Genomic DNA, 27881 nt, shown 5'->3' with positions numbered 1-27881 from the left:
CCCGAGCGTGCTTGGGAAATCTGAAGTAACGAGTATATTCGCTCATCGCTAGTCCTTTGTAAATGTGAAGCCAAAATTTGTACCTTCTGTGAAACAACTGACCTTGTTTAAAATTGTCGAGATTTCTGAACTCCACCAGATTATTTCCATAGTAATAATTAGTGACGTAGATCCGTTCATCCTTCCCTGCTGGGTCTTTCATCCAAGCTCCTTCATTGCGACCATAACTGTGATGTTTCTTGGGTGCCTCCACCGATGCAATGGTGCCTTCACACTCTCCTTCTCTGACTGAGAGAAGATACCGTACATTACTCATCTTGACGTCATTTTCATCAATTGCTTAGATCATTATAGAACTGTATAGAGAAAATTAGCTAGTTAACATGAGGGACTAAGTAGTGTAATTGAGAGGGGGATTGGTAATGTGCATATAGCATAGAATCCATAGACAGTTTTCTGAAATTTATATTGACAACCCACTTTATAGACATGTTAATATTACTTTTTTTTAAGACTTGTTTTTTTTCTTTAGGCCATTCAATTTATAATGTGGGGACTAATAAATCAGCCATTAATAGTAACCTCTCAGATGACCCCTTAGAAAAACTTTTTCCAATTTTTATTAAGTGATGACCTCAACTTTATTATCTGTGAGACTTTACCCCTGAAAATAAAGGGACCACACTCGATTTTCTCAGATGAGGGGAAGGAAAAAAATTGTTCCATTTCTTTCATTGTGTCATGCATGGACCCATTTCCTTTCTTGACCGAGTGCGATCCGATTTACGTATGCAAATTGAGCGATCAGACTCAGTCTGTCTGAGCAGCCTTTGCCGCCAACTCTGGTAGCGCTACTGAGCTCACCGATTGGCTGCCTCGCTGTCAACATGACGTCAGCACTGCAGACAATAACCAACACCAGAAGCAATGGCTAGACACGTCGCTTTTGAGAAAAGCATTTTTTTTTTTTTTTTTAAACCATTTGTACCTGGGGATCTGGATTTTATGAAAATGGAAAACCCCTTAAAATATAACTTATATAGTGCAGCAATATTTCATATGATATATTATTATATAATATGCAGTGTATCGGATCAGATGGCCTCTATAACAAATCGGCAACGTAAGAAAATGCTCCTAATTCATTACACACACTGTTCTAATCAGAAGTGTTGAAAGCCGACTTGTAAAAAGGATATTTGATCCAACTGCAAAACACAAAACACAAAAATGTCTGCAAACGATTTTTAGCAAAGAAATGTCACTTTCTCTTAATCAATCACACAAGTCAGATACAAGTTAGAAATTTCCCTTTACTGCTGGCACGTTTCTCCAGGAAAGAATTAATCATCTTGAAGATTTCGGGATTAAATCATCATAGGACGTATTTTATGGCATACTCCAAGAGCCGGGAACAATAATCCTTTCCATTTGTGTTTTGGCTATTAGTTTCATTGAAAATGAAGATTGTATTTCCCAAAACAGTATATATTCTGGAAACAAAACAAATGTGCAACACAAACATTTCATTAGGCCGATTGTGCACAGAGGAGTTTTTGGAGAGGAAACTGAGCAGGCAGAAACTCTCCAAATTCTTATCAAAACTACAAAACTCCACAAAAACGTAGACATTTTGCTCCAAAAACCCGGCAAACGACTGAAGCTATATTCCCATAATGAGCATTTGGTGAGTTTTTGATGTTGCAGATTTTCTGCAGTATTTCTGCACCCACTAAGTAAGATAGGCTACTTTCATTTTTTTCAAAAGTATGCAGCGTCAAAAACTCACCAAAAACGGGAAAGTAGCCTAAGCCACAGTTGCATCCTCTTCCAAAATTTGCAATCGGCACTGGGAAATGTAGCGCCAGAGATTGTGGTCTAGTTGCTGATGCAACCAATGACATGACAATCATACAGAACCAGAGACTCTCATGGACTTAACGAGAGTCCGTCATCCCAAAAATGAATTTTAAATGGCTTGTATGGTGTTGAAGGGGACTTAGCCCCTGTAAAAACCATACTAGCACTCTACCTGTACAGTGCCTGAGAAAATAACTGCAAATGAGGGGGCTACGGTGCGCCATTGGTTGTGGCCAGGAGTCTGGTACATTGTTACATTTCCTCATTGCCATGGGCACCTTAAACTTGGAAAAAATGAATTTTTATATATCTAATTGGCTAAGTTTCAGTCTACAATCTTCATTCATTTTCATATCCCCCTGGTTTCCTTTTATGGTTGTGTAACAACTCACACAGGAAAATAGGTAAAACACTAGAAACTGCAACTGACCCTGCCGTTTCCTGTACAGACTATAGATTCTGATTATGTAGTCCCTAGAGGTTTTTACGTGGGATGGAATGGCCCTAAAAACAGAATAATCAATGGCTGCTCGGACCTATGCTGCCTGAAAGGCCGTCGATCGCTTCACGTTCTTCCCAAGGAATCAGAGGGAGGAGAAGAGTGCAAATTACATACAAGAAGGGAAAGTGTGCTGAAATAGAAAAAGATCCCAGAGTGAGTTAAAACAAACCTCAAAATACAAAATGAGAAGATGAGGTATGTACTGCTACAGAGTATGCCGCCTACTTCCTAAAGAAGAAACAGAAGATAGGTGCGGAGTGTAAAACATAATCAGCAGATAGTGAAAGACCAGCTAGGGTTTATCTGACTGACATAAACAACAGCAGTGAGACGAGATATCCAAATAAGACTATCACCAGCAGGAAATACCAGCAGGGAGAAAGTATATGAAGCCACACTCGAAAGGTGATAGGGCAGACAAATGAAAACATCTGTTAACCTAATAAGACTAAAGCCAGGATAAAAGACAATAAACACCTGGAGAAAAAGTGCATTTACTGTGGCTCAATGGATAGAGAGGCCAACCACGCACAGGATCAAGGGTTTGAACATAGACACATGACAATTGCAGTCTGAACTAAGTTTCAGATTTTTTTTTCTTTCTTCTTTCACAGTAACACAGGCTGGATATGGACTCTCTGTATGTGCAAAGTGCTAATGCTAAGGTATTTAGTAGTCAAAATAAAATTTTCAGCAAAGCTTCTATTCTGCAATTTATTATTCATGTACTTTCCTCCTTATCTACGGCCTATATTCTCTGTCCTCGCTGAGACTGTACATGCTTTCTCCCCTATACATAATGTGAAGATCTGTGTATAACCCCCTCCCTGCTGTTATTTCTAACACAAAAAAGGGAGTGTTCAGAAGAAACTTGGCACTCAAAACTGAGAAATTATGATTTTATGTTTAACTTATTGTGCATCCAGGCAGTGAATAGGATGCCTGGATGCATAATAAATTAAACATAAAATCATAATTTCTCAGTTTTGAGTGCCAAGTTTCTTCTGAACATTTGGATTCTGCGGACTGGAGACCCTACTTGTGCACCTACTACCACTCCACACAGAGTGCCGTGTCTTTTCTATATGACAAAAAGAAGGGAGGGTAGAGTAGAAAAGGTTGGCACAGCCAAGAGCAGAAACTGTGATGGATTTGTAATACTCTTATTGAACATTCAGCTAAAATTAGGATTTTTCGGACACTTTTGCAATGACAAAATGCTCAAAAATTTAGAAATTTGCTTACCAATAATTTTTTTTACAATAAAAAAGAAAACTGGGTTAATATGGTATACACAATCCATACCTCTATTATTGTTTTCCGCATCATCGCCAAGTCCTGCTGAAGAAAGCAGAGTCACTGAGTATTCTGGGCTGGTGGTAGTTGTAGCCGATGTTGTAGTAGAGGTGCTCTCCGATGTGGTGGTGGAGGTGGTAGTGGGAGTTGGTGTGCTGGTAGTAGTAGATGTAGTTGTGGTTGGTGGTCTCTCCTCCAACCTGTCCACAGGTCTATCCTCCTGGATAATGTGGGATTCTGAGATGTTTTCTGCCGCTTTGACATCTTGTCTTTCTCCACGTCCAGACAGCCTTCCTGTGTTCTCTACAAATGGAAATAAAACATGAAGTAATGCATCAGTTGAACATGACCTACTCATGTGGTATGTGTAGTGTGTGTATTACAAGTAACCAATTCAGAATTTAACATTTTTCTTGAGACGTCCGTCCGTATGATCCCCGTCAAGTTTCGGAAGTGTGATCTACACGGCCATGTACAAAATTGTGTCAAATCCCATGTAAGGGTTTGTACTCACTCAGTCTTTTTGCTAAGCTATGTTTTTTTTAGTACAAAACTGAGCGTAAAGTCCAAGATTTTGAAGAGTTTTGTTTTCTCGAGGAGGATTTGGAGAGTTTCTGTGCAATTTCAGTACCAAAAACTACTAAAAAAAATCAGTGTAGACATGTCCTAAAGCAGTGGTCTCCAACTCCAGACCTTCAACAAATCATGTTTTCAAGATGTCCTTAGTATTTAGCTCTAGGGGACGGAATTATCATCTGGGCAATACTAAGGAAAACCTTAAAAGACAATCTGTTGGTGGCTCCTGAGGACTGGAGTTGGGGAACACTGTCCTAAAGATACCAGAAAACCTACATCTGAAGCTCCTGATCCCATAGGGCTCGATCAATCCCACCAACACCATAAACTTACAGCTTTTGCATGGAGCCATTTTTTATGGCGGCATACCTAGAGCCTTTTCTAGTTCTCCCTCTTCTGTAAAGGGGATTGTCTTTTAAAATAAAGTTGGGATTTTGTGGATTTTGCTACTTTCATTCGAAAGTAGGAAAATTAGAGAATTGATTTTCAGGGTAAATTTCTTTGTTCAAAACCGACTTTATTATTGAAACAAATACATTTACAAAAATGTGAAAAATAACTTTTATTTTGATATCTCATTAAAATGTGTTGTCAACCTAAAATAAATAAATAGTGAATTGTGCTTACATTAGTGTGTTATGCAATAGTGGATGCTATACAGGGCGTGATTGGCAAAAGTAGAGTATTACTCTGGACGCAGGGGCACTAATAAGAGCTGGTCATTTAATGGTTAAATACATATCCATTAAAAACACGATAATAAATAATAATAAAAGATAATAATTAATGTTGATTTTTTAGCACACTTGTCTATAGGCCAGACAATGGTCATGGAATAAAGTACTATGGAGACCATTTTTATTAAATCTTATTAAAGAACAGCTAAACTTTTTATTTATTTTTTATCATTTTGTCCAGTTATGAAACTTTGCAAATCTTTTTTATTACCGGTTTGTCTTTATTCCCATAAAAGAATTGAAAAAATGACCTATTTTCCCGCTTTTCATCCGCAATGATATCAGCCCATAATAATTTGGAGTACAGATGCTAGCAGTGAAAGTGTCAGTTCACTATCTCTGTGGATTGTTCTGATAACCACAATACTCCATGGAGGAGCTGACCAACCACTGCCATCAGCTGTACTCCAAATTAGTATGTTTTGATAAGTAGGGAAGGAGAAAAATTGTTAATCAGCTGACATTCCAGGGAGGACAAATAAGTGTGAAAACTACTTGTACTCACATAGGAACCCTGGTAGACCTTCATTGGTCATGGTGTGATGCAAAGACTATAGGAATACATCAGGTCAGAAATGGAAGAAGGGTCCATGAGGACTGGGCTCCAGCACCAATGGGGAAATGTTAAAACATACAGTTAGGGCCAGAAATATTTGGACAGTGACACAATTTTCGCGAGTTGGGCTCTGCATGCCACCACATTGGATTTGAAATGAAACCTCTACAACAGAATTCAAGTGCAGATTGTAACGTTTAATTTGAAGGGTTGAACAAAAATATCTGATAGAAAATGTAGGAATTGTACACATTTCTTTACAAACACTCCACATTTTAGGAGGTCAAAAGTAATTGGACAAATAAAGATAACCCAAACAAAATATTTTTATTTTCAATATTTTGTTGCAAATTCTTTGGAGGCAATCACTGCCTTAAGTCTGGAACCCATGGACATCACCAAACGCTGGGTTTCCTCCTTCTTAATGCTTTGCCAGGCCTTTACAGCCGCAGCCTTCAGGTCTTGCTTGTTTGTGGGTCTTTCCGTCTTAAGTCTGGATTTGAGCAAGTGAAATGCATACTCAATTGGGTTTAGATCTGGAGATTGACTTGGCCATTGCAGAATGTTCCACTTTTGGCACTCATGAACTCCTGGGTAGCTTTGGCTGTATGCTTGGGGTCATTGTCCATCTGTACTATGAAGCGCCGTCCAATCAACTTTGCAGCATTTGGCTGAATCTGGGCTGAAAGTATATCCCGGTACACTTCAGAATTCATCCGGCTACTCTTGTCTGCTCTTATGTCATCAATAAACACAAGTGACCCAGTGCCATTGAAAGCCATGCATGCCCATGCCATCACGTTGCCTCCACCATGTTTTACAGAGGATGTGGTGTGCCTTGGATCATGTGCCGTTCCCTTTCTTCTCCAAACTTTTTTCTTCCCATCATTCTGGTACAGGTTGATCTTTGTCTCATCTGTCCATAGAATACTTTTCCAGAACTGAGCTGGCTTCTTGAGGTGTTTTTCTGCAAATTTAACTCTGGCCTGTCTATTTTTGGTATTGATGAATGGTTTGCATCTAGATGTGAACCCTTTGTATTTACTGTCATGGAGTCTTCTCTTTACTGTTGACTTAGAGACAGATACACCTACTTCACTGAGAGTGTTCTGGACTTCAGTTGATGTTGTGAACGGGTTCTTCTTCACCAAATTAAGTATGCGGCGATCATCCACCACTGTTGTCATCCGTGGACGCCCAGGCCTTTTTGAGTTCCCAAGCTCACCAGTCAATTCCTTTTTTCTCAGAATGTACCCAACTGTTGATTTTGCTACTCCAAGCATGTCTGCTATCTCTCTGATGGATTTTTTCTTTTTTTTCAGCCTCAGGATGTTCTGCTTCACCTCAATTGAGAGTTCCTTTGACCGCATGTTGTCTGCTCACAGCAACAGCTTCCAAATGCAAAACCACACACCTGGAATCCACCCCTGACCTTTTAACTACTTCATTGATTACAGGTTAGCGAGGGAGACGCCTTCAGAGTTAATTGCAGCCCTTAGAGTCCATTGTCCAATTACTTTTGGTCCCTTGAAAAAGAGGACGCTATGCATTACAGAGTTATGATTCCTAAACCCTTTCTCCGATTTGGATGTGGAAACTATCATATTGCAGCTGGGAGTGTGCACTTTCAGCCCATATTATATATATAATTGTATTTCTGAACATGTTTTTGTAAACAGCTAAAATAACAAAACTTGTGTCACTGTCCAAATATTTCTGGCCCTAACTGTAACTTATACTGTTTAAATAAAAACATGGTGAAAAAAAGCAAAAAAGATCAAGGCCCCATAAGCTTGCGCGTTTCGGGTTAGCAACCCTTATTCATAGCTTTTTTCACCATGTTTTTATTTACACAGTAAAGGTTATGTTTTAACATTTTCTCATTGGTGCTGAAGCCCAGTCCTCAAGGACCCGTCTTCCATGTTTTGATAAACATTCTTGTGGTATTTCCTGATGAAGGAGTCACTTAGACTTTGAAACGCGTTGAATAAACCACCATTCTTTATGCGAAATACATTTGGACATACGATTATTCAGCAGCGCGGACCATATCCACACTAACCCCTTCATTCATCAACAGCATTGTCACTTGCTGACCTGTGGATCTGCCACAGCGGATAATTTTATATGCTTTATCATAAGCTCCATCTGGTGAGTAGAATCTGATTGTATCAATTCACTTTGCGTTGGATAAGACCCTATTTGCGCTGATCTCTCCAGCAGCATTCCTTGGATGTTTTGATAAACACAATACTCAGAGGAGACAGGTTATGACCGATTCACCGCCATTACCTGTACTCAAAACCAGTATGTTTTGATCAGCATAAGACTCCAAGGAGAAGACAGGTGATGACCATTCACCGCCATCAATAGTATTCTAAATGACTATCCTCTGACAAGCACAGTACTCAGAGGAGGAGACAGGTGATGACCATTCACTGCCATCAATAATACTCCAAATGACTATCGTCTGACAAGCACAGTTCTCAGAGGAGGAGACAGGTGCTAACCCCTTCACTGCCATCAATAGTACTCCAAATGACTATCCTCTGACAAGCACAGTACTCAGAAGAGGAGACAGGTGATGACCATTCACCGCCATCAATAGTATTCCAAATGACTATCCTCTGACAAGCACAGTACTCAGAGGAGGAGACAGGTGATGACCATTCACTGCCATCAATAGTACTCCAAATGAGTATCCTCTGACAAGCACAGTACTCAGAGGAGAAGACAGGTGCTAACCCTTCACTGCCATCAATAGTACTCCAAATGACTATCCTCTGACAAGCACAGTACTCAGAGGAGAAGACAGGTGCTAACCCTTCACTGGCATCAATAGTACTCCAAATGACTATCCTCTGACAAGCACAGTACTCAGAGGAGGAGACAGGTGATGACTATTCACTGCCATCAATAGTACTCCAATTGTCTATCCTCTGACAAGCACAGTACTCAGAGGAGGAGACGGGTGCTAACCCTTCACTGCCATCAATAGTACTCCAAAAAAGTATGTTCTGATAAGCACAATACTCACAGGAATGTGCAGGTATCAATGACTCTCATTACCATCATCACTGGATAGGTCATAACTGATAGATCGGGGATGTCCGATCACTGGGACCCTACCCATCACTAGAACGAGGGATTCAAAATCTTTCACAGCCATCATCATCTGTACTCCACAGTATGTACAATACTCAGAGGAGGAGACAGGTGCTGACCATGAATGCCATCAACACTACTCCAATTGAGTATGTTCTGATTAAGCACAAAACTCAGAGGAGACAAGTGTTGACCCTTTTACTGACATCATTAGTTCTCCAAATGAGTAAACTCTTACAAGTACTCAGTGGCCATATAGGCACCAATCTACTTGTCATCATCTATCCAGTGAATAGGGGAAAATAATAAACAATGTGAGTATATCCTTGTAATACAAGGCAGTTAGGTCTGTACAGGACTCTAAGCTTTAGGGCGAGCCCATACAAACAAGACAAATGTCTAGGTTTTGGACGCCGTCTGATGTGTCTGCATGATGTTTGCCTGTCAGAGACTGGACGGTGGAGAACCAACATATCTCAGGAATTTTAAATAGCCATTTGCATTGCTTCTAAAAATATTGACTTGCAAGAACTAGTAAACCTCTGCTAATTCTACGCACCATGTGTCACAGATGGGTCAAATCATGAGCCAAATGCAAACAAACCTTCTAGAAAACCGTGCAGATTTCACCGCTTCCTCCATAGGACGCCCTAATGTCACTGATTGTTATTGATGGGCTTAACAATACAACATGTCTCAGAAGGATTGACCCTGATGAAAACTTATTCCGATCCTTCCTAGGAGTCTTCCAGACATTGGAAACTTGGCTATGTAAAAAGGAAACTGTATCCTGTAATATGTATCCGATACAGGTTGGAACTAGCAAATTCACATGTAATATAAAATCACATACAAATTACACATGGAGTCATGAATTTTTATATGTAAAGGGTCATGCTGTAGGAAATGTAGAGTTAGAAGCAACTTTGCCGGTTTTCCAAAACTGGGGGATTAAGGAAAATTAGCATCCACTTTCTCCCTTGCCATTCTACCTATTTTTTGACAAGCTACTGGCACTATATGAAAATTATTTTACTCCTACTCCATACTTGGCAACTGTCCTGGAACATCCGTAAAAAAGGAGACATTCTTGACACTAAGAAAAATTGGGGCTGCCAAAGCCACCTGTTACCCCCAGTGATTCCAGAAGGATTTTTATTCATGATGCCGAGATGCTCCAGAAGGGGATATACTAAAAATGGGGAATACATTCCCTAGTTAGCAAGTATGCCCTAAACTCAGGCCCTATCCTTTGGGAAGGGGGATGACTCCAATATGGCGCCCGAGCCGAGAGCCCCCCACTGGGAGGAAGCGGCTCTACCCAGGAGCCCGTCCGCTCGACTGGTCTCTGGGGCAGAGGGACTCACCACCGGTGAGTTTCTGCCCTGGGCTACTAAGAGAGGGTAAAGATATTGGACCAGCCGCATGATCCCCCTGAGCCCTCCGGTCCGGTAAGCTTCTTGCGCTGACTTCTCGTGTGTCCCTCCATGCAGGGACAGGAAAAACACTGAAGGAAAGGGGGCGGAGTGGGACCTTTTAACCTCTTGTGTTGTTTTTCCTGTCCCTGCAAGGAGGAGGAGGATGTCCTCCAGAGTGCTGTCAGGGGGACGTCCTGGAAACATTGATTGCCACATCAAAAACTGCCAAGTGGCAGAATGGTCCATTCATGGACATAAATATGCACAGGTAGCATTCTCAAGTGACATCAGTGGTCTCTGAACGCCGGGTATTCTGACAATGCGCTCTGTTGCCGGCTCGTTACTAACAGAGCGCATAGTCATTGTGCACATCGCACAGGGACTGGCCAGGCCCTGAAATAAGCGACACTGATGATACTTCATTTCAGGGGGGTCAGGGGCTGTGGCAGTGACTACTGTTTGAGTATCCCAGCATGCAGTGGTATACTCAAACGAAGTGTCATCAAAAAGGAAGTAGAAAAAAACAGAGAGAAAATTTGTCAGATTGTGAAGTTAGGGAAGGATAGGGAATTTTTACTTCATGTATATTATAATATAGCTTAGATTATGGAATCAAATAGATAGGGGTTAAAAATAAAAAAAATCATTTGGATTTCAGACCACCCATTTTTTGCCACTTTTTCACGTTTCACTAAATTATACAAAATGTTCAGATGTACATAAAATCAAAATGCAATAAAAGTAAACCAGATCACCCGGTATAGATAAACTTAATCCAAGACATGGACAATGCTCCTATGCAAACTGCAATGAAGATCCAAAAATGCATTCTTAGTCCAGCCACAAACTTCTTTATTGAATATTGACTAAACGTGTTGTAATATCATAAAATGAGGTACAGAGCCTATTTGCAGGCTTCCCCGCTCTTAATCACGACATACGCATACATCAAACTACTCCAGAGGAAGTGATTTGAGCAAAAAATTTGGTGACTTTTTAAAAATTCGCAATTGAACAATTAGTCCAAAACATCTTGAAACCTCAAAACCTGCTGGCAATGCAGAGAATAAAAGAAAAAAAAACAGGCACACACATATAAAATAGCATTAAAAAAGTGCAAAAAAAAAATAACGTGCACATAAAAAAAAGCCAAAAATACCATAAAAGTAGACAAAAAATGGTGCAAATGCAGAAACAAATTGGCCCATGGTGTCTACCCAGTGAATACACCAAACAGCTTACTGATGCCTATAGAATAGTACACTGTTGTGAATTCTGTGGCTGAATTCACTCCTGTGGTCACAAGTGGTACTGCAGCTTCTGAGCTTCCTCCCTCAGGTGTTCTGGTGAGCTCGTTAACTGCTTCATTACTTAACTCCGCCTGATGCTGCTATCCTTGCTCCTTGTCAATGTTTCAGTGTTGGATCTGAGCTTCTCCTGATTGTTCCTGTGACCTGCTGCTCTGTATAGCTAAGTGCTTTTTGCTTTTTTTTGTTGCCTTTTTTCTGTCCAGCTTGTCTTTTGTTTTGCTGGAAGCTCTGAGACGCAAAGGGTGTACCGCCGTGCCGTTAGTTCGGCACGGTGGGTTTTTTTTGCCCCCTTTGCGTGGTTTTGCTTTAGGGTTTTTTGTAGACTGCAAAGTTCGCTTTACTGTCCTCGCTCTGTCCTAGAATATCGGGCCCCACTTTGCTGAATCTATTTCATCCCTACGTTTTGTCTTTTCATCTTACTCACAGTCATTATATGTGGGGGGCTGCCTTTTCCTTTGGGGAATTTCTCTGGGGCAAGTCAGGCCTATTTTTCTATCTTCAGGCTAGCTAGTTTCTTAGGCTGTGCCAAGTTGCCTAGGTAGTTGTTAGGCGCAATCCACAGCCGCTTTTAGTTGTGTTTAGGATAGGATTAGGTGTGCAGTCTACAGAGTTTCCACGTCTCAGAGCTCGTTCTTGTATTTTTGGGTATTTGTCAGATCACTGTGTGCGCTCTGATCGCTAAGCACACTGTGTTTCTGGATTGCCTTCATAACACCTGTCATTAGCAAACATAACAGTACAAGGAGCCCGAACTAATGATTCTCAATAGAGGGAAAGAAAAAGTTCTGACATCATTTTTTATTTTTTTTTCTGCTCTGTGTTCACTTTTTTTTTTCCCCTAGACATTTGGGTGATTCTGGACACAGGTGTGGACATGGATATTCAGGGTCTGTGCTCTTCAATGGATAATCTCGTTATAAATGTACAAAAAATTCAAGATACTATTGATCAGAAATCTATGTTAGAACCAAGAATTCCTATTCCTGATTTGTTTTTTGGAGATAGAACTAAGTTTCTAAGTTTCAAAAATAATTGTAAGCTATTTCTGGCCTTGAAACCTCATTCTTCTGGTAATCCTATTCAACAGGTTTTGATTATTATTTATTTTTTGCGCGGCGACCCTCAAGACTGGGCATTTTCTCTTGCGCCAGGAGACCCTGCATTGAGTAGTGTCGATGCGTTTTTCCTGGCGCTCGGATTGCTGTACGATGAGCCTAATTCAGTGGATCAGGCTGAGAAAAATTTGCTGGCTTTGTGCCAGGGTCAGGATGATATAGAAGTATATTGTCAGAAATTTAGGAAATGGTCAGTACTCACTCAGTGGAATGAATCTGCGCTGGCAGCTTTGTTCAGAAAGGGTCTCTCTGAGGCTCTTAAGGATGTCATGGTGGGATTTCCTATGCCTGCTGGTTTGAATGAGTCTTTGTCTTTGGCCATTCAGATCGGTCGACGCTTGCGCGAGCGTAAATCTGTGCACCATTTGGCGGTACTGCCTGAGGTTAAACCTGAGCCTATGCAGTGCGATAGGACTATGACTAGAGTTGAACGGCAGGAATACAGACGTCTGAATGGTTTGTGTTTCTACTGTGGTGATTCCACTCATGCTATTTCTGATTGTCCTAAGCGCACTAAGCGGTCCGCTAGGTCTGCCATCATTGGTACTGTACAGTCCAAATTCCTTCTGTCCATTACCTTGATATGCTCTTTGTCGTCGTTTTCTGTTATGGCGTTTGTGGATTCGGGCGCTGCCCTGAATCTGATGGATTTGGATTATGCTAAACGTTGTGGGTTTTTCTTGGAGCCTTTGCGGTGTCCTATTCCATTGAGAGGAATTGATGCTACACCTTTGGCCAAGAATAAACCTCAATACTGGGCCCAGCTGACCATGTGCATGGCTCCTGCACATCAGGAAGTTATTCGCTTTCTGGTGTTGCATAATCTGCATGATGTGGTCGTGTTGGGGTTGCCATGGCTACAAACCCATAATCCAGTATTGGATTGGAATTCCATGTCGGTATCCAGCTGGGGTTGTCAGGGGGTACATGGTGATGTTCCATTTTTGTCGATTTCGTCATCCACCCCTTCTGAGGTCCCAGAGTTCTTGTCTGATTATCAGGATGTATTTGAAGAGCCCAAGTCCGATGCTCTACCTCCGCATAGGGATTGTGATTGTGCTATCAATTTGATTCCTGGTAGTAAATTCCCTAAAGGTCGATTATTTAATTTATCCGTGCCCGAACACGCCGCTATGCGCAGTTATGTGAAGGAATCCCTGGAGAAGGGACATATTCACCCATCATCATCACCACTGGGAGCAGGGTTCTTCTTTGTAGCCAAGAAGGATGGTTCGCTGAGACCGTGTATTGATTACCGCCTTCTTAATAAGATCACTGTTAAATTTCAGTATCCCTTGCCATTGTTATCTGACTTGTTTGCTCGGATTAAGGGGGCTAGTTGGTTCACTAAGATAGATCTTCGTGGTGCGTATAATCTGGTGAGAATCAGGCAAGGAGATGAATGGAAAACTGCATTCAATACGCCCGAGGGTCATTTTGAGTATCTAGTGATGCCGTTCGGACTTGCCAAAGCTCCATCTGTGTTTCAGTCTTTTATGCATGACATCTTCCGTGAGTATCTGGATAAATTCCTGATTGTTTACTTGGATGACATTTTGATCTTCTCAGATGATTGGGAGTCTCATGTGAAGCAGGTCAGAATGGTTTTTCAGGTCCTGCGTGCTAACTCTTTGTTTGTGAAGGGATCAAAGTGTCTCTTCGGTGTGCAGAAAGTTTCATTTTTGGGGTTCATCTTTACCCCTTCTACTATCGAGATGGATCCAGTTAAGGTCCAAGCCATCCAGGATTGGATTCAGCCGACATCTCTGAAAAGTCTGCAAAAGTTCCTGGGCTTTGCTAATTTTTATCGTCGCTTCATCTGTAATTTTTCTAGCATTGCCAAACCATTGACCGATTTGACCAAGAAGGGTGCTGATTTGGTTAATTGGTCTTCTGCTGCTGTGGAAGCTTTTCAGGAGTTGAAGCGTCGTTTTTGTTTTGCCCCTGTGTTGTGTCAGCCAGATGTTTCTCTTCCGTTCCAGGTCGAGGTTGATGCTTCTGAGATTGGAGCAGGGGCGGTTTTGTCACAGAGAGGTTCTGATTGCTCAGTGATGAAACCATGTGCTTTCTTTTCCAGGAAGTTTTCGCCCGCTGAGCGTAATTATGATGTGGGCAATCGAGAGTTGCTGGCCATGAAGTGGGCATTCGAGGAGTGGCGTCATTGGCTTGAAGGAGCTATGCATCGCGTGGTGGTATTGACTGATCATAAGAACTTGACTTATCTCGAGTCTGCCAAGCGCTTGAATCCTAGACAGGCCCGTTGGTCGTTATTTTTTGCCCGCTTCGACTTTGTGATTTCGTACCTTCCGGGCTCTAAAAATGTGAAGGCGGATGCTCTGTCTAGGAGTTTTGTGCCCGACTCTCCGGGTTTATCTGAGCCAGCGGGTATCCTCAAGGAAGGAGTCATTGTGTCTGCCATCTCCCCTGATTTGCGGCGGGTGCTGCAAAAATTTCAGGCGAATAAACCTGATCGTTGTCCAGCAGAGAAACTGTTCGTCCCTGATAGGTGGACTAATAAACTTATCTCTGAACTTCATTGTTCGGTGTTGGCTGGTCATCCTGGAATCTTTGGTACCAGAGAGTTAGTGGCTAGATCCTTCTGGTGGCCATCTCTGTCACGGGATGTACGTACTTTTGTGCAGTCCTGTGGGATTTGTGCTAGGGCTAAGCCCTGCTGTTCTCGTGCCAGTGGGTTGCTTTTGCCTTTGCCGGTCCCAAAGAGGCCTTGGACACATATTTCGATGGATTTCATTTCTGACCTTCCCGTTTCTCAAAAGATGTCAGTCATTTGGGTGGTCTGTGATCGCTTTTCTAAAATGGTCCATCTGGTGCCCTTGGCTAAATTGCCTTCCTCCTCTGATTTGGTACCTTTGTTCTTTCAGCATGTGGTTCGGTTGCATGGCATTCCTGAGAATATTGTTTCTGACAGAGGTTCCCAGTTTGTTTCAAGGTTTTGGCGAGCCTTTTGTGGTAGGATGGGCATTGACCTATCCTTTTCCTCGGCTTTCCATCCTCAGACTAATGGCCAGACCGAACGAACCAATCAGACCTTGGAAACATATCTGAGATGTTTTGTTTCTGCAGACCAGGATGATTGGGTGTCCTTTTTGCCGTTGGCTGAGTTCGCCCTTAATAATCGGGCCAGCTCGGCTACCTTGGTTTCTCCATTTTTTCTGCAATTCTGGGTTCCATCCTCGTTTCTCTTCAGGACAGGTTGAGTCTTCGGACTGTCCTGGTGTGGATTCTGTGGTGGATAGGTTGCAGCAGATCTGGACTCAGGTAGTGGACAATTTGATCTTGTCCCAGGAGAAAGCTCAACTTTTCGCTAATCGCAGACGCCGTGTGGGTCCCCGACTTCGTGTTGGGGATCTGGTTTGGTTATCTTCTCGTCATATTCCTATGAAGGTTTCCTCTCCTAAATTTAAACCTCGTTTTATTGGTCCGTATAGGATTTCTGAGGTTCTCAATCCTGTGTCTTTTTGTTTGACCCTCCCAGACTCCTTTTCCATACATAATGTATTCCATAGGTCGTTGTTGCGGAGATACATGGCACCTATGGTTCCATCTGTTGAGCCTCCTGCCCCGGTTTTGGTGGAGGGGGAATTGGAGTATATTGTGGAGAAGATTTTGGATTCTCGTGTTTCTAGACGGAAACTCCAGTATCTGGTTAAATGGAAGGGTTATGCTCAGGAAGATAATTCCTGGGTTTTTGCCTCTGATGTTCATGCTTCCGATCTTGTTCGTGCCTTTCATGCGGCTCATCCTGGTCGGCCTGGGGGCTCTGGTGAGGGTTCGGTGACCCCTCCTCAAGGGGGGGGTACTGTTGTGAATTCTGTGGCTGAATTCACTCCTGTGGTCACAAGTGGTACTGCAGCTTCTGAGCTTCCTCCCTCAGGTGTTCTGGTGAGCTCGTTAACTGCTTCATTACTTAACTCCGCCTGATGCTGCTATCCTTGCTCCTTGTCAATGTTTCAGTGTTGGATCTGAGCTTCTCCTGATTGTTCCTGTGACCTGCTGCTCTGTATAGCTAAATGCTTTTTGTTTTTTTTTGTTGCCTTTTTTCTGTCCAGCTTGTCTTTTGTTTTGCTGGAAGCTCTGAGACGCAAAGGGTGTACCGCCGTGCCGTTAGTTCGGCACGGTGGGTTTTTTTTGCCCCCTTTGCGTGGTTTTGCTTTAGGGTTTTTTGTAGACTGCAAAGTTCGCTTTACTGTCCTCGCTCTGTCCTAGAATATCGGGCCCCACTTTGCTGAATCTATTTCATCCCTACGTTTTGTCTTTTCATCTTACTCACAGTCATTATATGTGGGGGGCTGCCTTTTCCTTTGGGGAATTTCTCTGGGGCAAGTCAGGCCTATTTTTCTATCTTCAGGCTAGCTAGTTTCTTAGGCTGTGCCGAGTTGCCTAGGTAGTTGTTAGGCGCAATCCACAGCCGCTTTTAGTTGTGTTTAGGATACGATTAGGTGTGCAGTCTACAGAGTTTCCACGTCTCAGAGCTCGTTCTTGTATTTTTGGGTATTTGTCAGATCACTGTGTGCGCTCTGATCGCTAAGCACACTGTGTTTCTGGATTGCCTTCATAACACCTGTCATTAGCAAACATAACAGTACACATTATAGGGTTAACTGGGAGTTTTCACAATGGGAAATTATGTATATCTCTGCGATCATGGTGTGGATAAAACCTAAAATCTGAAGCTCTACCCCCCTAAATGGTGTTTATGCCAAGTGCAATGTTTTTGGACTGTCTTTAATGTGGGTGGAATAAGCTTCTGTTACGGGCTTGGTTGAGGCATGCTGATTTCAGAACTGGTTCTATAACTATTAGAAAGGGGGCGTTTAATGACTGTTCCCTGTTCTGAAGCTTAGGATGTGAAGTTGAGGTTTTTGATGATGGAACAACCATCTGCAGGTGGGTTTAGAGCCACCACGTGTTAGATCTGTGCCACGATTCATGATGAAAACAGAGGAACATTGGGAAAATTGCTTCTTCTCCACAAAACGTATTCCCTTCTGATGTTCTGCATCCATGCTGGAGCGATGCCAGCTATCTGATGTTTCACCATCTATCCTCTGCAGAGGAGTAATTCTGCACCATAAGCTCCTCTAGATTGGATGGACTTGATTATACGATGAATACACACACAATACTGCTTGGTTCAGGGCTTGAATAGGAAGCCCGCCTCACGTTTGATCTAATGCAGATAGCAATGGAGACAGTTTGATAGGAAACAGATGGAATTTGGAATGTTATCAAGAAAGCACCACACAGCTTTTCGGTTTAATATTTTCAACTGCATTTCTTGATGTGTAGAAGAAACATCATCTCAGGTATCAACGTGTCTACAGATACTATAAATATAGATCTAGCATCATATCGAGACACTCTACCGATAACATCGGTCAGAAATGTGCTGGGAAGGATTTTTCTAGGATGAATCAAAGGCGAAACCAACAAACTCTTGAGGTTTTTAATATAAGCTTCGTATTATCAGGATTATAGAAAGACATGTAGAAACATATCCAGGGTGAATGGGAAAAGGTTTATCAGATGTCCTCAACGAGGTTGTCCACTATCGGCCACCTACTAGGATCGTGTAGGTCGAAAAATTACATATGAGGTAGAAGGAACAACAAGAGAGTAATTACTAAGAATAAAGGAAGCTATTCAGGAACAGAAGCTATGGAAGGACTCTTCATCTATTAAAGGAACCTCAGAGGAGAGGAATAGGTGATTACAGCCACTGTAGAAAGTGAAAGATGGGATGAAATTAAGGTCGTGATTCATACAGAGCAGCATTTTGTACACCACTCTTGACAAAGTATATGCTGAAGTAAGATGTGTCAAATTCATTAAGAAGCATTTTATTGAAATAGGTCCATCTTTCAGCTGTTGTACACGACCACAAAAAAATGTACGTCACTGGCTTAAAGTATGAGGAATTTATTGGGAGCTCTCAAACGTGCCCCCTCCCGGCCAAGTTTTACATACGCCAGAAAACTAGTCTAAACTACTTCATGAAATTGCACCTAAGTGTTGAAAACAGGCCATACTAATAATAATACATGGAGGTCATTTTTGACACATGGTAAGGTTTTAATATTAGAGGTTACGACCATCCCAATTGGGTACACCTTGGCCCTGGTGGAATGGCATTTACGCTTTTTTTGTAAATCAAAAACAGTGTTTACTAAGTAGTACCCTATGTTATCTATATGCACTATTACCTTTTACTTTCTTACAGTAGGGTATGTGTTTATTTTGTTTTTATCTTGGGTTTTGCCTGTTTAATTTCCAGTGTGAACATGTTCTTACACTTTGTGTCACAGTTCCACCCCTCAGTGTGTCTGGAATGCAGTTACTGACAGTTCAGCCATCCATTCTGGTATAGGGGTGTGCTGAAGCTGTCAGTACTTTGATTGACAGCTTGGCCATCCAATCTGGTACAGGGGCATGCTGAGCCATCAGTGTGTTGATTGACAGCTCAACTATCCAATCTGAGATGACTGTTAGGCGTCGGCTGTCTCCAGTTGTGCATTATTCCAGGTAACTGCCATGCTACTTAACTGAGAAGTGTCTCCCTAAACTCTGAAGTATATACATTCAGCTTGTGAGGTTTGTTCTCCTGTGCCTTGAGTTTTGTATGCTTGATCTGTTGCCTGTCCTTGGACTTTGTTATGACCATCCGCCTATTTAACTCCTTCAGCTCTGATCCGTTATCCTCCTGGTACTCTGACCTCGGAATGCTACCTGACTACACTTTTGTCTTTTTCTTCTGTGTATGACGTACTCTCCTGGCTTCTGACCTTTGGCTCCTTGACCACTCTGACTCATAGCTTAGCCATGAGTAGTGGTGGGCGAACCCCCTGATGATCTGGGTCGGCGGGTTTGCCTGAGTTTTTTTGTAAAGTTCGAGTTCGGGGCTGAAGTCACCGCACGGACACTGCCGGAAAAAGCCGAAGACTGCCGAGTGCAGTGAATACCACCGGAAGGTAATGAGCAGGCCCGGAAGCAGATGTGGCCGGGAGATAGCGGGATGGGAGGACGCGTCGCTGGACAGGTAAGTATAATACTTATAATGTTTATTATTAATTTTATTCTTTCTTTTACAGGCCCTGGACCCGAACTGGACCCAAACTGTAACACAGGTTTCCCATGAAAACCCATGTTCTGGACCTTGTGACCGGGTCCCGAACTTTCCCTAGCCATGAGAAGTGACTAGCGTCACACTTTGCATATATACCAACTTATACTCTAGTTCATTTCTTTTGTTTTTAATAATAATAAAGCCATAAAATCTTGAGCTCTCTATTTCCAGAACGTATGTCAAACTGAATGTGATTTTAATACAGTGGGGCCCTACTGTAGTCTTTTTTTCAGCTTTGTTGATACTTATTATAACACCTCCCAAAAAACACTTGGTCCCCGTGATCTGCCTTTATTTAGCTGCTATCTGCCTGAAGAAGCAATTTGCATATATAAATCACCAGGAGAGCATTGCATGGCTTATAAGTCTCCTTACGTCAGCTTGGCACTCTGAATAAGAAGAAGCTTTACATCTTAGGTACCAGTCATAGCTCTCTCACTCAGCCAAATGAGATCTTTTACTTTGCACTGATGAGGGGCAAACATCCAGAAACAAGTTTTTGCAAATCAAGTTTTTGGTTTGACTTCTTATTATAAGGCGTGTGGCAAGGATTGTTAAAGGGTCAATATTAAGTTTTAGGATTGCTACTCTCAATAGGTGACGCTAGAGTTTCTGTCCTCTTCCGCTATTAAGAGACTATTTGCATATTTAAATTCCATTTCATGGCCTATAAGGTTTCCCTACCCTGACTTGGTGCTCTCCATAGGGAGAAACTAAACTCCTTAGACCCTATTTACTGAGATAGCATCTGCTATGGGGTCCAGCATTTTAAAGGGACCCATCTTAACTGAAAGGCAAGGAGCAGTTAGCAATCACAATGGAATATTGGAAAATTAAATGGGGATTTCTGAGAGTCAAAAGGAGGCTTCCTGTATCTGCTACATTTTAAAGAAAGAATTGAAAATATTTTATTTTATTGTATCTCAAGAAAGATTAAAAAGCCCCACAGGACACCAGGTTAATCCTACTGGGAAAACGGCATGCTTTTCTTTATTTTGGCAATTTATATAGATATTTGTGTTACGTTATTCTAAAATTTACAATCCTAAAAAAATGCACCAATTTGGTTATTTTGATTGGCTGATGATCACATGTAGACCACGGAGAAGCTAAACACCTAAAAAAACTGAGGCATGTGAACTGCATTGGGTCAATAGTCCAAGTATGTGAGAATTAGACAAGGTCATCCAGATTCCAAGAAAACATTAATATAGAAGACGATAAATGTTATTATTGAAATAATCCGATACTTAAAGGGAACCAGTCGGCACTTTTTTTTTACGTATAGAAGTAGCCTTATGGCTTAGTAGGTGCCTGTCCCTTAGTAAAAAATTATACCTTTTTTGTAGAGATCTGATGTATCAGTCATGAGAAACATGTGAAATTTAGCATAGAATCCATAGGCAAATCAGGCTGAAGAGCACAGGGGGTGGGTCAATGCACATGGACTGCTTCTTCCTAGTGCATTGACACGCCTCCAGTACATTTCCACCTAGATTTGCATACGGCTTCAAAATGTCATAATACACCACCCATAGCAGTCTATGGGCCCATACTGTACCACCTTCAATTTTAGAGGTGCATCACTTTTAAAGTGGAATATCTCCATGAAATTGTGTTTTATATTAGCACATTGTACGGTCCTGTAGTATGAAACCACAGAGCTGACATGTGCTGCCATTCAAGGTATGTATGGGATCTTAAGAAATGTGCCCAGCAATGCCTGAGTTTTGGCTTTTTTTACAAGAACATTAACAAGAACAGGTTTAAATACCGTTGATTCTTTCAATGTGGACAACCCCTTCTGAATCCCTAAGTTTGCCCCAATAAAATAATAACACTTATACTCCCTTCCGGTGCCGGGGCCGATTCAGCGGTGTAAGCACTTGCTCTCCCGCTGCTCATGTCACATTGTTATGTAACACCCCAGGAAGCCGGTTGTTACAGTGGTATTGCCTTCCTCTCAGGGAGGGTGATGCCATGTCTGGAAGCGACGAGGATCCCTTTAACAGGTAACACGTACATACAACACTGTTCTGACTCCAGGCCAGAAGGGGGAGCTCTAGACCCGTTTTGAGGGTGGCTTCCCTATATATTCTGGCTGGAGAAGTTAGGAGATCAGTCAAGAGAAGAACTGGAGCCATGCAGACAAGCGGTTCTGCAGCTCCTGACAGAGCAGTCCGTAGGAGACTGTGAGGGGGAGAGGTAAGATACTGGGAGTGGATCTGCGATTGGGCTCACTCCAGAATCAGCGCAAGAAACCAGAAGCCGGAATTCCAAGGCTGTGTGGGACTGTATGCCCCACAGCAGAAATCGGGAGGCAGGAGATTTCAAGTTTCCTGGCCACCATTACACCCGAAGGTACAGCAGCATATAGAGCCCAGATTCACCGCAAGAAGAAATTCCTGTAAAAAGGCTCGAGTTGCCTGTCATGCCATGCCATCCTACATATAGGACAGAGAGAGGACCTTGTGTGAAGCCTCAGGCAGCAATGGACGCACACTACAGCGCAGTAAGGAAGGCTTTCAACCCCACCTGGCTAGGGGGATTTCAAATTGCTTCTATCATCTCTTACCGGTACCCTGGACTGTGTCTGCATACGACCAGTAAAAGGTAAAGAGACTGCAACCTTGTGTCCTCCACTTCTTTCTGGCACTACACCATCTATCATCCTTGACACTACACCGGGAGCCCTGGGGTCTAAGATTAAGGCTAGGTTCACACTGCGTTAGTGCAGTCCATTCAACATATCCGTTAAACGGACTGCACTAACACACGTGACGGCGCTTGCACAGCGCTAACGCAGATGGAGCTTCTGCTAGCTTCATCTGCGCAAGTAGTGGCGAACCCGGAAACGCTACAGCCCGCATCTCGGGTCCGTCACTCAAATGACGGCACATCGCTAGCGCACGCCCATTGTGGGCGTGCGCTAGAGATGCGTCCGACATTGCCGCGGTGTAACGTAGTCCATTAAATGTAGAGCCATAGCGCAATGTCAACCAAGCCTTACCTGTGGGAAGCCATACTATCCCTGCTGCAATAACATCATCCCCAGTGGACCCCTTTAAGCAGCATTGGTTATCCCTGACCGAATACCACAGGTGGCGTCATGAACATTCTTTATTTTCTTTCTAAACAATCCCTTTAAAGACCTTTCCTTTAACTTTGACGACCAGGGCCATGGACCGGGTCACTGCCACCATGACCACCCCTTTAAATGACCATTGGACCCGGTACCAAGTACCCCTAGGTCCTGCTGGGTGCTCCAGTTACTTCATGTGAGATCCGAGAGCGCAATCAGCGCCAGCTTTACTCCCTCCGCCTTCAGACATATCAGACATCAAAATCAGAACCATATATCAACTAATAATCTTGCATAAAGATATAATTAGTGGTAGTGATATATGCGCATATAGAGGAATTGCAGACCATTTGGATGTGTGCAATGGAACCAAAGGAGGAGATGCCGAAAATGTGGTAAAAGAGGTTCGTCTGTATGAGTGCAGCACGCACCCCGACGCGCGTGTGTTGTAAATACTTTTACTCTATTTTATCTGACACCTGGTATGTCATGTTCCCATGGACATTACTATATACACCATGTTCCAAATTATTATGCAAATTATATTTTTCTCGGATTTTCCTAAATGGTCGGTACAAATGAAAGTCAGTCTAATAAAAGTCATCACCCGTTAGATTATACATCAAATTTTATTGAAGAAACCTCCCAATAATAACAGTATAATCTCCAAAATGAATAAAAACTCAATATGCAGTGATCCAAATTATTAAGCACAGTAGAATTTCTATACATTTGAAATGTTTTAAAGAACTGAAAATGCTCATTTGTGGAATTTGCAGCATTAGGAGATTACATTCACTGAACAAAAAAGCTATTTAACTCCAAAACCTCCTAACAAGGCAAGTTACATGTTACATAGGACCCTTCTTTGATATCACCTTCACAATTCTTGCATCCATTGAACTTGTGAGTTTTTGGAGAGTTTCTGCTTGTATTTCTTTGCATGAAGTCAGAATAGCCTCCCAGAGCCGCTGTTTTGATGTGAATTGTCTCCCACCCTCATAGATCTTTTGCTGGATGATACTCCAAAGGTTCTCTATAGGGTTGAGGTCAGGGGAAGATGGTGGCCACACCATGAGTTTATCTCCTTTTATGCCCATAGCATCCAATGACTCAGAGGGATTCTTTGCAGCATGAGATGGGGTATTGTCATGCATGAAGATGATTTTGATCCTGAAGGCACGTTTCTGCTTTTTAGACCATGGAAGAAAGTTGTCAGTCAGAAACTCTACATACTTTGCAGAGGTCATTTTCACACCTTCAGGAACCTTAAAGGGCCCTACCAGCTGTTTCCCCGTGATTCCGGCCCAAAACATGACTCCTCCACCTCCATGCTGACGTCGCAGCCTTGTTGGGACATGGTGGCCATTCACCAACCATCCACTACTCCATCCATCTGGACCATCCAGGGTTGATCAACACTCATTAGTAAACAAGACTGTTTGAAAATTAGTCTTCATGTATGTCTTGGCCCACTGCAACCGTTTCTGCTCATGAACAATGTTTATGGGTTGGTCGAATAGTAGGTTTATGCACCACAGCAAGCCTTTGAAGGATCCTACACCTTGAGGTTCGAGGGACTCTAGAGGCACCAGCAGATTCAAATAACTGTTTGCTGCTTTGTAATGGTATTTTGGCAGCTGCTCTCTTAATCCAATGAATTTGTCTGGCAGAAATCTTCCTCATTATGCCTTTATCTGCATGAACTCTGTCTGTGCTCTGTTTCAGTCAAAAATCTATTCACAGTATGATCATTCTTAAGTTTTTGTGAAATATTTAATGTTTTCTTTTCAGCAGCAGAGAGATCCTTCTTTTTATTTCCCATATTGCTTGAAACCTGTGGTCTGCTTAATAATGTGGAACATCATTTTTAAGTAGTTTTCCTTTAATTAGAATCACCTGGAAAACTAATTATCACACGAGTTTAAGATTGATTTCAGTGATCCATTCAGCCATGAGACACAATACCATCCATGAGTTTATTTGAAAAACAAAACAATTAAATCTTTATGACACTTAAATCCAATTTGCACAATAATTTGGAACACGGTGTACACACCACAGTTTCTCATAAATCATCTGCTTCGACGTTGGTGTATAGTCTTCTTTTTCACTGTATATGCATTTAATACATTGTGCTGTATTTTATTGTATGTAAGTGCAGGCACTCTCCTGATAGTAGTGCCACCATTTCACCATTGTATCCTATTAAAGGTGTTTTATTATTATTCTTCCATCTCAGCTTTTGAATAACCTTCTTTGACCACATATTCGGCATCTCCTCCTTTGGTCCTGTATCAGACATCCAGAAGAAGTGAGTACCCAGCCACAACTCTGATTTCCTCTTAATGTCTCATTGGTCCAAAGGCGGGGAGAGCAAAGCCAGCGCTGATTGGGCACAGGACCCATGTGACATAACAATGTGGCGTGAGCAACGGGAGAGCCAGTGTCGACACCGCTGGGGCGGCACCGGAGATGATTGTGAGTGTTGTTATTTTACTAGGGGCAAACATTCTGATAGAGAAGGTATTGTCTGAGTAGTGGACAACCCCTTTAAAACAAATCTTACAATCTCAAAAGGATCAGCCTACTTTGAAGAAGCTCTCCGCTAACGATCCCTGCAGCTTCCATACCTGCACTTATCTGGTCTCTACTGATCTCCATACTTAGAAGTCCAGTCTTGACACATCAGAAAAGGCACAAATTGCCCACTTAGCCATTTAACGATTGGCAGAGCAGGCCTTTCCTGCAATTTCTAATGTGTTGAGATAGGACCAGAAAATTTAGATAAGTTGAGGACTGAGTAAGTGTCAAAATGGAAGCTAAGAGGTACAGTAGTTTAAGAAAAAAAAACTAAAAAACCATCGGACATAAGGTCAGACCTATAGCACTGTTTATCCCAATATAGTTGTTAAATGAAGGGAACTTTAGACCAAGATTGGATTTTAGAATCAAAGAACAGAAGATGTTGGAAGAATATGTTTCAACACAAGTCTTGTAACTTCTAAAAACGAGCAGCCTTGGTCCAGCGGGCACGTCTGTATTCCATGGTCGCTGGTTGGGTGACCTAGGAACCTCCTACCTGACGCTGTTGTACACACACAATGTTGTGCCATCATGCTAGTCAAAAGAGGAGCTGGGGCTGCCATCAGGAAAAAGGCAGTTGGCAGAGCTCCAGACCAGTGGTCACGTAATATGGACCTGGTCACTAGACCATGGCCCTGTGAATGTAGTGGCTCAACTCTAACAACTTCAATCCTTAACTTCCAGATAGCTGCTTAACAGGTTAATGATTCTTGCACATCCAACTCTTCCTTCTCTATAATCTTTATGCATCTCACCCACCCGCGGTCAGCATACAGTAGAGGCGTCAGACTATTTTCCATCAGGATCTCACACGAGATAGACCACAGACAGACAATAGATGGTACATAGGAAACTGTTCCAAACAGCTGACCACAGTTCTGGAAAAAAAACATCTGGGAATTTGAAGAACTACCGCCCCCTGAATAATCACAATGGAGGTTATCATTAATGAGTTGTGCACATAAACGCCCTCTGTTTTACACATGACATTTCTAATATTTCGAGTCTAACTCTTAATGACTGCCAATGGCTAGGAAGTAACTTGTACATCTCTGTGCAATCCATCAACCACCCTTGTATTATAGTTTCAGACATCAAACCTTGGAAAGTAAAGTAAGACTCATCCATTGCCAATAACCAAAACAGTCCAAAAACTGGAGAAGAAGACCTGGTGGTGAAATGATTAAATATACACAAAGGATTAAATGCTTTCTAGAAACTATCAGATTCTTTAAAGATCCTGCAACATAGCAAAAGCCAAAATAAACTGATGAATTTGTGTGACAAGTAGTAGGGAGATCTAGGTGACAGCTAGGGGCCCTATGACCAAGAGTAAGATTCAGATAATCGACCATTTGGGCTTATGACCAGATACACTATATGGAAAAAGTATTGGGACATCACAATACACCTATAGGAGCCTTTATCGCCTCCCATTTTATATCCATAGACAGTAATATGGAGTTGGTCACCACTTTGCAGCTGGTAAGATTTACCACTGTTCTTTCTTCAAGATTTTGGAGGTGTCTACAGGAATTTATGTTCCTTCATCCAGAAGAGCATTTACGAGGTCAGACCCTGATGTCTTGTATGTTGAAGCACTAAAATTTCCCTTCACTAGGAAAAAGCGGTTGAGAGTGAGCCATGAAAAACAAGCCTATAGCATTATCGCTTCTCCACCAAACTTTACGGTGGCACAATACATTCAGGAGGGTAACGCTCTACTGGCATTCACCAAACTCAACTTCATCCATGAGATGCCAGAGATGTGTGATCTGTCACTGCACAGAACCCGTTTTCACTACTTCAGAGTCCACTAGTGGCGGTTTTCCACCACTCCATCCAACACTTTCAGTCCATATGTTGACAAAATAATCATAATAACCTTAGCAAAATAAGAAAGCTGAGCTCTACATACCTCTATTGCTTGGAAGAGTGTCTATCTCTTCAGACCTTGTAGCTTTGTAGTAGGTGACTCCTCGTATGACCACCGGCTGTTGATGGACAGGAGATCTAGGTCTTGTTGTAGGCTGAGATAAGACTAGTTTTGGTCTGCTGTTATCTTTCTTAGGTTTCTCGGATTTTTGTGGTTTCTCCTTCGAGACCTTGGATGAAGACTTCTCCCCAGAATTCTTCTTATTGTTTGTGAATTTAACATCTTTTACTTTGGCTCCTGCTGTGTCCTGGGGCAAGAAAACTAGACTGTAAAAGGGGAATTTATAGGGTATACAACTAATGGTTACTCTATAATTAATTTACATCGGAAGTACAGTTCCTCCTAATTTCCTAACATTATAGCCCCACACAGGTTTGACGGATTTGTACTTTGATACCCATTGATGCCTTTAGGAACATAGTGTGGTATGCATCACAGTGGTATTTTTCATTGGAAGCCATATAATGAGATATTTTCCCCTGGATATATGGCTTTTGGGGGAAATCCGAACGGTTTATTAGAATACAGTGTTCCCATGTGCATTATGCCTTAAAGGGACACTGTCACCTGAATTTGGAGGGAACAATCTTCAGCCATGGAGGCGGGGTTTTCAGGTGTTTGATTCACCCTTTCCTTACCCCCTGGCTGCATGCTGGCT

The 27881-nt window shown here is 42.2% G+C and overlaps 1 protein-coding gene across 1 annotated transcript in view; it reads right to left on the bottom strand.

Moving 5' to 3' along the window:
* The window catches only part of OLFML2A (olfactomedin like 2A), a 110826-nt gene that overhangs the window by 4290 nt on the left and 78655 nt on the right, over positions 1–27881 (bottom strand). Inside the window, exons 5-7 of the mRNA XM_069748475.1 lie at positions 27206–27470; positions 3668–3961; positions 103–288 (exon numbers count right to left, since the gene is read on the bottom strand). Of these exons, the coding sequence (XP_069604576.1) occupies positions 103–288; positions 3668–3961; positions 27206–27470 (745 nt within the window). The remainder of the gene's footprint in view (positions 1–102; positions 289–3667; positions 3962–27205; positions 27471–27881) is intronic.

The sequence above is a fragment of the Ranitomeya imitator genome, chromosome 2, assembly GCF_032444005.1.
Source record: "Ranitomeya imitator isolate aRanImi1 chromosome 2, aRanImi1.pri, whole genome shotgun sequence".
Taxonomy (NCBI): domain Eukaryota; kingdom Metazoa; phylum Chordata; class Amphibia; order Anura; family Dendrobatidae; genus Ranitomeya; species Ranitomeya imitator.
The sequence above is the reverse complement of the archived record's forward strand: the minus strand, read 5'-3'. Positions and strand labels throughout refer to the sequence as shown.